Raw genomic sequence first — 12,229 nt, forward strand, 5'->3', positions numbered from 1 at the left:
CAAGTGTTGGCAAGGATGTGGAGAAAAGGGAATCCTTGTCCACTGTTGGTGGGAATGTGAATTGGTGTAGCCACTATGAAAAACAGTAAGGATATCCCTCAAAAGATTAAAAATAGAACTACCATATGATCCAGCAATTCCATGTCTGGGCATTTACTCAGAAAAAACAAAAACACTAATTCAAAAAGATACATGCACCCCAGCATTCATAGCAACATTATTTACAATAGCCAAGATACGGAAGCAAACTAAGTGCCCGCCAACAGATGAATGGATAAAAAATGTGATATATATATATACACACACACACACACACACACACACACACATATATACAGTGGAATATTACTCAGCCATAAAAAAGAAGCCTTGACACTTGTGACAACATGGATGGACCTGGAGGGTATTATGCTAAGTGAAATAAGTCAGACAGAGAAAGACAGATACTGTATGATTTCACTTATATGTGGAATCTAAAAAACAAAACAAATGGATGAACAAACATAACTAAATAGAAACAAACTCACAGATATAGAGAACAAACAGGTGGTTGCCAGAGAGGAGGGCAGTGGAAGGAGGAGAGAAATAGGTGAGAGAGATTGAGGGATACAAACTTCCAGTTATAAAATAAATAAAATGTACAGGTATGAAATGTACAGTGTGGGGAATACAGTGAATAATTATGTAATATTTTTGTATGGTGATAGATGGTAACTAGACTTATCATGTTGATAATTTTGAAATGTATAGAAATATCGAATCACTATGTTGTATGCCAGGAACTAATATAGTGTTACAGGTCAATTATACTTCTAAAACAAACAAGCAAACAAACAAACTTATAGGAAAAAAGATCAGATTTGTGTTTACCAGAGGTTGGAGGGATAGGGGGAGGCACAACTGGATGAAGGCAGTCAAAAGATACAAACATCCAGTTACAAAATAAATAAGTACTAAGGCTGTAATGCACAACATGGTAAATACAATTAACACTGCTGTACATTTACATGAAAGTTGTTAAGAGAGTAAATCTTAAGAGTTCTCATCACAAGGAAAACATTTTTTTCAATTTCTTTAATTTTGTATCTCTATGATATGATGGATGTTCACTAAATTATTGCAGTAATCATTTCGTGATGTATGTAAGGCAAATCATTTTGCTGTACACCTTAAACTTATACAGTGCTGTATGTCAATTATGTCTCAATAAAGCTTGAAGAAAAAAAATAATCCTGTTGATCAAGAGGTGATTAGTGAAACAATGAGTATATGATCAAGAAACATGAAAAATATCAACACAGATACTGCACAGTATGTGAGGAGATGTGCTAATGTAAACATTTTGCCAGGTGTGATAAAGACAAGGGGATTTTGCACCAAAAGTTGTCTTTTAAATATGCATTGGTAAGTGGATCACTATACTACTGCAACGATAAACCCAAGCCATATTTTAAAGAATACTATAGAATTAACCACTATATGACATACTAAGAGCCATAATAATATATGAACAAATTTTGCCAACAGATTAGTTATTCTGCTATCTGATAAAACTAAAAGGCAGTGGAAAAAATGCCTTGCTATTAAAAACACCAGAGAAATTTATCTGGGAGGTGGGGGGGGTGGGTGTGCAGTATGTGCCACTAGCAGAGGAGCTGAAAGCAAATGTGGAAACTCAAAACCATCAAAGTAAAGCTGCTTATCCTCCTAGCAACTGGCATGACTTCATATACATGAAATCTTACTTGGACATCTTATCACATAGAAATGCTTTGATGTCAGTTTAGAATCAAGGACTTCTATATGCTTCTTAAATAACCAGAGGTTTCTATCTCCATAAACTGTTATGAAGTTCTTTTGCTAAAATAAGTTAAGACAAGATTGATTTTTAAAATGATCACATCTAGGGACTTCCCTGGTGGCACAGGGGTTAAGAATCTGCCTGCCAATGTAGGGGACACAGGTTCAAGCCCTGCTCCGGGAAGATCCCACATGCCGTGGAGCAACTAAGCCCATGTGCCACAACTACTGAGCCTACGCTCTAGAGCCCGCGAGCCACAACTACTGAGCCTGTGTGCTGCAACTACTGAAGCCCGTGCACCTAGAGCCCGTGCTCCACAACAAGAGAAGCCACCACAATGAGAAGCCCACGCACCGCAACGAAGAGCAGCCTCCGCTCACCGCAACTAGAGAAAGCCGACGCAGCAACGAAGACCCAACACAGCCAAAAATAAATAAATAAAATTATTAAAAACAAATCACATCTAGCATTTGTAAAGTGTATTAACTGTGTGAAGAATATATATGTGTGTGCATATATATGTATATCTCCTCATTTAAACTTAAAACTTAGGTTGGATTTTTAAGGATTTTAGAAACTTTCAAACCTATAAAATTCTGTTATTCCAAAGTAGTTCAGGAGTTTTATAGCAATTTAGTCATGGAAATACTTACATTATAAACATTCCAATTAACTTTGGTACTTTTTCTCCATAATAACAAGAAATTATAGGATTTGTAGAGACCTACAGTTTAGGCAGCTGCTACCAACACTGAGTGGTATTTAAGCTATGGACTTGATTCAAACAGCAACTGAGATTCCATCTCTCTCTCAGACTACACTATGTGGATAGAATGCTAGAAATTTAGAATTTTATACCTGGAAGGGACATGAGAGATATTTTAGTACAATCCTCTCATTTTACAAGTAAGAAAATTGAGGACCAGAGAAGCTTAATGATAAATCATTTGACATATATTTAGATACCACAAAACAACTAGATTAAAAACAGTTCCAGAGTAGGAAAACCAGAGCCAACTCAAATATGTTACAACCTTCAGCTGATTATATACCTCTCTCCTTGCTGTTTTAATCTAAAAGATAAATAATTTTTATTATCTGTAAACTTCTAGTTGTCTGAAGTGCACAGGGAACCCTGAGCAGAAGAAATCCCTGTGTTTGGCCTGGTTACCACATAGGAGTATCAGTGGGTCCAGGGAGGATGGGCTGCCTAAAAGTTCCACTAAGTTTTTAGGGCTTTCAACCCTCACTGGCATTCAGCTGCTGGTAAAAAGAAATGTTTATATACAGTTTACTGTGTACTAACCATAGTACTTTATGTATATCAACCCACAATAATTCTACGAGGCAAGTATTAGTATCATTCCCATTTTATAGATGAGGAAACTGAGGTACAAAAAGGTTAAATAACTTGTCCAGTGTTAACCAGGCAGTAGTAAATTGTAGAGCTGTGATTAGCAACTGTTAGTCTGGCTCTAGCCATTCTGTTGTTACCTCAGAAAAATAGCCTCCTTTCTAAGGGCTTTACATATATCGACTTGTTTAACCTGCATAATAATCCTATAAATACCTAATATTATTAGCTCCATTTCATAGATGTGAAAGCTGAGGGACAGGTTAGGTAATTTGCCCAAGGTAACACAGCTAGTAAGTTTCAGAGCCAGAATTTGAATTCAAGCAAACTGCCTATGGATAATGCCCTTAACCACTGGTTAAGCAAACAGTTTTGTTTTGCTTATTGTCAAAATTTATTCATATTAAAATTTAAAAATATATTTAATCTGAGAAATGTGAAGCAATAAATAACATGTAAAATATGTTACTTAAGTATATTACTGATATACTTTTGTTTTGAGAATATACTAATGAAATGTACTGTTTAAATGGCAATGTGTTTGCTGCAAGAAATCCTTGTAGGAATTGCTGGAGTTTTATTTATATTACTGCAAAAACTGATGCTAGTTCAATCACTTTCATATGAAGATATATGACAACAGATTGAAGTTTCTCCTTAAACATCTGTCTCCAAGATTATGTCTCAGGGAAATATTACTTTCACTAGTGAGAAATTTGACATTGCAGTTGTGTTTGTGCTATTGGCAGAAAGATTTGGGGTGCTTAATAAAATTTTCAGATGTTACAGTAGACTTTTCTGGGCCAAACATGTTAATATAAAAATGTTTAAAATATATTTGACTTTACTAGGGGTTCTAAGTGTAGCTATAGTATTTATATTTTGTATTGGAAGTCTATCAAATTACTTCATATATGATTGAGGATGAAATCTTTACAACTGTGGAGTCTATTAACATGCTCCTTTTTATAATAAATACAACACCATTAACTTACTTGGTTATAGGATATGCACATGGAGTTGCTTTCCTTGCACTCCTCTCATATTAAAGATGCAGATGTGTGAGGGCACCCAACAGAGTTAGTGATGCAGTATGACTGCAGTTAACAAAGACTATTTCAGTTTTGAACCCTCTGATTGCTAGGAATATCAAACTTACGAATTTCTCAACAGCTAATCCCACCATACTACATTAAATATTCTCATAGACTGTAAATTTTGCCATTGAATTTCTGTAAGATCTATGACGATAAATATAAAAAACTTATCCCAGGGGCATGTGTTAAAAACTTTAAATGGAGCTAATAAGAATTAGTAGAAATGAAAAAGAATTAATAAGGAAATACAGAGATAAAAGTGGAGTTGGGAAAGAAGAGGAAACCTAAGGAGAAGAAAGTGTGTCAAATAGAAAACTAAAATAAAAGAGAAAAACTTGGAAAAGAACAATTGAAAAAGGCAGTATCTGTAGAAAACAAAAGAAGGAAAACATAAGGAAAAATGAACATAAAACAATGAGAATAGAAACCAAAACAAAATACTGAAGACCAGCAGATTAAAGAACACATTTAAAAAATTTTTTTATTTTATATTGGAGCATAGCCGATTAACAATGTTGTGATAGTTTCAGGTGCACAGCAAAGTGACTCAGCCATACATATGCATGTATCCAATTCTCCCCCAAACTCCCCTCCCATCCAGGCTGCCACATAACATTGAGCAGAGTTCCCTGTGCTATACAGTAGGTTCTTGTCGGTTATCCATTTTAAATATAGCAATCTGTACATGTTGATTCTAGACTCCCTAACTATCCCTTCCCCCAATCCTTCCCCTCGGTAACCGTAAGTTCAAAGAAAACATTTTTAACAAAAAGATTTTTTTTTTTTTTTTTTTTTGGCTGCGCTGTGCAGCTTGCAGGATCTTGGTTCCCTGGCCAGGGATCTAACCCATGCCCCCTGCAAAGGAAGCGTGGAGTCCTAACCACTGGACTGCCAGGGAAGTCCCCAAGAAAAATTTTTAACAAGAAAAAAAATCTATAAGAATGGTGATATTTAATACTCAATTAGCTGTACATATAAAATATTCACTCTTATGTAGTAAGCAGATATCCTTTGCACCAAAGGGAAATCACAGTGCAGACCACTAGGGCTTTGGAGAAAAATCCATGTTCCCTTTTTAGATAATTATTCTCCTTTTTAGGAAGAGCTCCAGTCTTGCTATTTAGCCCTGGGTAGAGACTGAGTGCCTAACCATGGGACATCAAGTGACCATAATAACTGAGCTTCCTTTTATGAAATGAGTGCTATTTGGACCACCAAATGATAAGGCTGAGTGTGCTTGGCAGCAGTCTATCATCAAGTGGAAACTGTATATAAGATATTGGATTTGAGCAAAGATGGAGGACACAAGTAATTGCATGAAGAGTCCTTCAACAGTGACTCTTCTTCTCCTTCAATCTATATTTACAGCCTTATGGGAGTTTCTTATAACTGGTTTATTGAGGAGGAAGGTGAAAAACCCAGGACTGGTTTACAAATGGTTCTTCATGATATACTGGCATCAAGCTGGATGGTTGTATCATTACAGTTCCAAGGAAGAGGTGGCCCTGGAGGGCAGTAGTGGAGGGAAATTCTCTTAACGAGCATAATCAAGAGCAACACATTGGACTGTCCACCTTGTCTGGACTGAAACATGATCAGAAGTATGGATCTTCAGTGATTCGTGAGCACTTGCTAACATTTGGATTGGACTGTCAGGGACTTGGAGAGGACAAGGTTGGAAAATTGATACAAGAAGGTCTGGGGAAGAGGTATATGGATAGACCTCTCAGAACAGGCACAGGGTATATGAAGATATTTATGTTCCATGCAAATACTTACCAAAGGGCATCACTTGAAGAGGAGGCTTTCAATAATCAGGTGGACAAAATGATGCTCTCGTGATGTCTGTAAGCCACTGTCCCCAGCCACCCTAGTGCTTTCTCAATGGACCCAGGTGCAAAGTGGCCATGTGGCTGAAATTGAGGCTCTGCATGGGCTCAGCAATATTATCTGCTCACCAAGGCTGACCTCGTAGTCTTGTTACATTGTCAGTGCTGAGTGCCTAACTAATCAACAGCACAGACCAACACTGGGTCTTCTATTTGACACCCTTCATTGGAGGACAAACCAGCTACCTGCTGATTGGTTAATTATATTGGACTACTTCCCTCATGCAAGAGGACAGAGATCTTTTCACTGGAATATATATATATATATATATATATATGATATAGATTTGCCCTCCCTGCCTATAATGCTTCTGCGGGCACCACCATCCATGGACTCACAAAATGCCTTATTCATTTTCATTCTATTCTGTACAACACTGCTTCTGATTAAGGGCCTGGCCGGATAGAACAGTGGAGTGGATTACTCAAGATTCAGTCAGTTTAAAGACAACATCCAGAAAGAATGTGGTTTCACATCTTACATCATCCACATCTTACATCTTAAAATGCAATATATGCTTTGAATCAGAGCCCAGTGTGTGGTGCTGTCTCTCCCATAGCCAGACTAAACACGGGAATAAAAAGATGAAAGTGGGAGTGGCTCTTCTCACTATTATACGTAAAAACCTGATTGCAAAACTTTTGCTTTCCATCCTCCTAATATCAAACTACTGATCTGGAGATCTTGATTCCTGGGTTAAGAATGCTTCCAAAAGGGGCCACAACATGGTTCTTCTACTGGATTGGAAGATGAAACTGCCAGTTGGGCATTTAGTGCTCCTCATGCTACTGAGCCAGCAGACCAGCTTTTTTTGGATGGAGAGATTGATCCTGATTACAAAGGGAAAATTGGGTATCTGGTACACTGTGAGGGTAGGAAGGACATGTCTTCAACCCAGAATATTCTTGAGAGCACCTCTTAGTAGTTCAATGTCCAAAAGTTAAAGTTAATGCAAATTTCAGCAACCAAATCAAGGCAGGACCACTGAGCATTTAGGAATGAAATTTTGGGTCACCTTTTCAATCTGAATTCATCCTCAAATTCTTACAGATCCACAATCCTTTGTCCACAATTCTGTAATCTAAAAGCACTGAAAATTGAAAGCATTTTCACATTTTGCCTGATCTGTAATAATTTAGCAGTAAAACCTGAGTAGAACTGATGTGAAGTAACTTACAGACTTTATTTTTCCACTTAGTGTGAATATTTATATGTTTTGCAGAAACATTAATGCATTTGATTATAGGTCACTGTTTCAGAACCCACGTGGAGTGTTAGGTAATTACACAGTTTTGGACCATACTGCCTTTTGAAAAATCCCAAATGTGTTACTTATGAAACATATCCAGCCTTTAAGGGTTTCAGATGAGGACTGTGAATCTGTATCAGTAGTGTTAAAAGAATGTGCTGGATATGTTAATTTAAAAAAATCTTTGCTGAACTTTTTCACTGGTGTAATGGGGTGAATTCTGTCCCCCAACCCAATTCATGTTGAAGCACTAACCCCTAGTACCCCAGAATGTGACTGTATTTGGAGACAGGGTCTTCAAAGAGGTAATTAAGATAAAATGAGGTCCTTAGGTTAGGCCCTACTCCAATATGACTGGTGTCCTTATAAGAAAATGAGGTTAGGACACACATACAGAGGAAAGACCAGATGAAGAAACAGAGAGAAGGCGGCCATCTGTAAGCCAAGGAGAGAGCCCTCAGAAGAAACCAACCCTGCTGACACCTTGATCTTGGACTTCCAGCCTCCAGAATTGTGAGAAAATAAATTGCTGTTGCTTAAGCCACCCAGTCTGTGGTATTCTGTTTTGGCACCCCAGAAGCTAATACAACTGGTAACATATAATTTTTATGACCAACAAAAATCAATAAAGGTATCTCAATTTTGTAAAAACAAAGCAAAACACCAACCGACTAAACAAAAACCAATCAACCTTTTAAAATGTGATTGGTTTTACAATTGTAGTTTGCTATTGTTATACTTCATTTTGAGTTCTTTCAGGGAAGGTTTGTAGCTTATTTCTGCCTCATTTATACCATTTTTTTCCCTCAAATTCCAGTTGATAAACAAGATGGTACTTCTCATTTCAGGTAATAGCTCCTGTTGCCTAATAACTATATACAAAACTTTAATACATAGTTTTTATTGCTGTTGTTATGCTTGCCTTGTTGATATAAACTCAGGACTAATCAGAACAGCCTGGGATCTCTGGGATCCAAGGTCAGTTTCTTGATATAGGACAGGTGCACTCAATCTTTTTTTATCACCTCCACAGAGAACAGAATCCTGTGTGCAGGAGCCCATGCACTGTTTCAGTAACTTCTCCAGTCTCTACCATTCTTGGAAGCATAACAGAATGGAAATGAGTATTATTATATTGATGGCCCATGGATTTTTTTTTTTTTTTTTTTTGGCTGTGCCATGTGGCTTGCGGAATCTTAGTTCCCCGACAAGGGATCGAACCCCGGCACCCTGCAGTGGAAGCGTGGAGTCCTAACCACTGGACCACTAAGGAATCCAGGGATTATTTTAATTTTTAAAAGGTATAGCATTAGAAAACTTCAAGAATTTATTGTTAAATGGTTAAAAACTATTGTTAAACTGTACCATTTTACAAGTGACCCTAGTGAATTGCATGTCTAAAGTATTGAACTCTGGTGATGTACTAAAAGGATACATGAATGGGTAAGAACCTGCACCATCTAGTGACAAGGATCTTTCTCTTCTCCGCCAGCCACTCTTCCAGACAGGTAAGAAACACTTTAGGAAAAAGGTGTGATTTTTGTGGTGAAGTAGGAGAAGTAGCTCCTGTATCTCTGTCTCCATGGAAGCCTAGTACAGGAAGGGGTTTTTCTAAGATAAGCACCAATAAATGAGAGGCAGTGGGTACAGTGCAAGGGCATATGCCTTGGTACTTCGCAGAAAATGGGTTTCTGGTTCTTCTACAGGGACTACGTTGCAGAGTTGTAAAGTACAGTTTGGAGAGTTGTAAATTTCAGCAGTGATTGATTGATGATCCACTGCCCGGAATGTGCTTAACAGGCTGTAAATCCTGGTATGAAAAAAATACCTCACTGTAGAATTGTGACACAGGTAAATGTATTCATTCTGAGAATATTTACTGACTGCCTACTATGTGTCAGACTATTCTAGGGGCTGGAGATGCAGTGATGAAGACAATGAATAAAAGTTCCTGCCCTTCTTGAATTTATGATTCAGAGGTGGAGTTTACTTTATAATGGTGGATGGTATATTCTAGCGAAATGGTGATTTGCACGTTGGGGATTTTTAGAGTGCTCCATTTGCTTTTCTTTTGATTTAAAAATACTTTGTTGGGCTTCCCTGGTGGCGCAGCGGTTGAGAGTCTGCCTGCTAATGCAGGGGACACGGGTTCGAGCCCTGGTCTGGGAAGATCCCACATGCCGCGGGGCGGCTGAGCCCGTGAGCCACAATCGCTGAGCCTGCGCGTCTGGAGCCTGGGCTCCGCGGCAGGAGAGGCCGCCGAGAGCGATGAGACCCGCACAGAGCGATGAAGAGTGGCCCCCGCTTGCCACAACTAGGGAGGGCCCTTGCACAGAAATGAAGACCCAACACTGCCATAAATAAATAAACAAAAAAAATTTTAAAAATAAGACACCCACTCATAATTTAAAAAAAAAAAACTTTGTTGCCATCACTTTTGCAAGTAGGCCAATTTTTGTTAATCTCCTTGATAATCCATCCAGTTGAGGAATTTAAAAACATCACAATACCATAGACTTGGAAGGGACATGAACTGAGATAATAGTTTTTTGTTTTTGTTTTTTTAAAAGGCAGGGGGGGGCGGAGGGGGGAAGCCTTTTAAAAAATTTATTTATTTATTTATTTATTTATTTTTGTCTGTGTTGGGTCTTCGTTTCTGTGCGTGGGCTTTCTCTAGTTGCGGCAAGCGGGGGCCACTCTTCATCGCAGTGCGCGGGCCCCTCACTATCGCGGCCTCTCTTGTTGCGGAGCACAGGCTCCAGACGCGTAGGCTCAGTAGCTGTGGCTCACGGGCCCAGTTGCTCCGCGGCATGTGGGATCTTCCCAGATCACGGCTCGAACCCGTGTCCCCTGCATTGGCAGGCAGATTCTCAACCACTGCGCCACCAGGGAAGCCCCGAGATAATAATTTTAACTCCTTTATTTTACAGATGGAAAAAAGGAAGTGACTTACCTAAATTTACTATTACATTACTGAGAGATTGAAGACCAGGCCTTAGATCTCTGTAGGCTTTCCTTAATCATATTCCTCATGGTTTCTGGGTTTCTGAATTGAGGTCTGAGTCTTAAGAAGCGATGCTTGCAAAAAACAGATGGTGCGATGAGTTCAGAAACGGCTGTAGATTGCAAACCTGATTTGGTTAATCAGAAAGCAGGGCTTGAAAATAGAAACAGACTCACAGATATAAAAAACAAACTTGTTACCAAAGGCGAGAGGGAAGCAGGGAGAGACAAATTAGGGGTATGGGATTAATAGATACAAACTACTATGTATAAAGTAGATAAGCAACAAAGATATATTGTACAGCACAGGGAATTATAACCATTATCTTGTTATATTTATAATGGAGTATAATCTGTAAAAATACTGAATCACTATGCTGTAACCGGAAACTAATACTGTAAATCAACTATATTTCAATAAAAAAAAAAAAGAAAGAAAGCAAGCATGACTTGGTGAAAGACTTACAGAGTATCTGAGCCCTAATCCTGGCCAGTTCATTAAATAAAACATTTAACCTGGTCCCTAAATTCCTTGTCTTTCAAATGTAGGGATAGGCTAGTTGATGAGAACATTTGCATAGTACTCTGAGCCCTTTAAAACATGCATTTGTGTAAAGAGATTTACAAAGTGCCAGCACATAGTGGTAAAAAGTGTTATTAGGCTAAGGAGTCTCAGAGCCTTAGCAAAGTTCTTGATCAGCGTGGTGACATAATGTTACCAGCATTTTTTATTAATCTGGTTGTGAATTACTGAATAGATTGAGGAAGTGGGGCTGGAGCTTCAGAGACCAGTTGGATGGGTTGCCAGACTCCAGTACAACACGAGGGTATCCAGTACGCTAAGGTAATGAGACCTGGGAGGAAAGTATTCTTTTCTTAACAACGTTCAGGGCACATGCAGCCTCGTTATTTACAAAGAAGAAAAAAGGTTTTATGAGTGTTTTTTGTTTTTGTTTGTTTTTAAAGCAGCTACTGTAGAGGCCTGGAAGGCGAGAAGAGCGCATTTGGAATTAAACCAGGGTTAGATTCCTGGCTTTATCCTTTTCTAATTAGGTAATATAGAGGAAGTCATCTAACCTCTCGAGCCTCGGTTTCGTTTCCTCCAAATTAAGGGCGACAATCCCTACTTGGTAGAGCATTCGTGTGCACAAAACCAAGTGGCTTAAGGCACCTAGCAATGGCGCTCACTGGTGGCTGCCGCCTGCCCCCGGGTATCCTTCGGGCTGGGGCTGAGACGCCAAGGACCGCCCAGGCCCGGAAAGCGGTTCTACCTGGAGACCGCAGTCGCGCACTCTCCTCCGGAGCCGGGCTGACCTCTGAACGCCGGCCTCCGCCTTGGACCAGGCTTCGCGCAGGATGACAGAGCATCTCTCGCTGGAGGGGCTCCCAGGATGCCGACAGGAAGCGGGCGGCACCGGGCGGAGAGGCGGTGACCGCGCCTGAGGCTGCGGCGGCCACCCCCACGCCGCCGCCCGCGAACTCGCCGCGAGTGCTGGGCCGCGCTGGCCTCGTTTGAAGTCTCCGGCGCGGCCGCTGGTTGGTGGACGCGGGTCACGTGGCCCAGGCAGGAGTTTCCCCGACAGCTGGAGGCTGCGTGGGATCCGGCGGCGGCTCCGGAGCTCGGCGGTGCGGCCTACCCCGCCCCCTCCCTCCTCCCCCGCCCGCTTCCGCCCGGCTTATTATCCTCCTTATTGACAAACAGAACGGCCGCGGCGGCGACTCTCGGCGTGCGTTTGTAGCCAAGCCATGGGAGACAAGAAGAGCCCCACCAGGTAACAGCGCCCGGGCCCCCGGGCCCGGACTGTGCAGGCGGCGGGGCCCTTGCGCCGGGTTTC

The 12,229-nt window shown here is 40.3% G+C and overlaps 2 protein-coding genes across 12 annotated transcripts in view; one reads left to right on the forward strand and one right to left on the reverse strand.

The window, feature by feature from the left end:
* The window catches only part of PPHLN1 (periphilin 1), a 250,861-nt gene extending 238,983 nt beyond the window's left edge, over positions 1-11,878 (reverse strand). For 4 of the 7 annotated variants that reach the window (XM_082422631.1, XM_082422630.1, XM_082422635.1 and 1 more), the window contains exon 1: positions 11,666-11,878. In XM_082422631.1, coding sequence (XP_082278757.1) covers positions 11,666-11,762 — 97 coding nt within the window. In that variant the 5' untranslated portion in view covers positions 11,763-11,878. The remainder of the gene's footprint in view (positions 1-11,665) is intronic. The other 3 variants (XM_082422632.1, XM_082422644.1, XM_082422629.1) reach the window with 2 other exon arrangements.
* Positions 11,879-11,956: 78 nt separating this feature from the next.
* Positions 11,957-12,229, forward strand: part of YAF2 (YY1 associated factor 2) — a 66,270-nt gene continuing 65,997 nt past the window's right edge. For 2 of the 5 annotated variants that reach the window (XM_082422658.1, XM_082422657.1), the window contains exon 1: positions 11,962-12,166. Coding sequence is in view for 2 of the 5 variants with exons in the window: in XM_082422657.1 (XP_082278783.1) it covers positions 12,141-12,166 (26 nt within the window). In the remaining 3 variants the exon portion in view is untranslated. Of the gene's footprint in view, positions 12,167-12,229 lie in introns of all 5 variants that reach the window. The other 3 variants (XR_014252843.1, XM_082422659.1, XM_082422660.1) reach the window with 3 other exon arrangements.

The sequence above is a fragment of the Balaenoptera physalus genome (genome assembly GCF_965194825.1).
Source record: "Balaenoptera physalus genome assembly, chromosome: 13".
NCBI classification, from domain to species: Eukaryota; Metazoa; Chordata; class Mammalia; order Artiodactyla; family Balaenopteridae; genus Balaenoptera; species Balaenoptera physalus.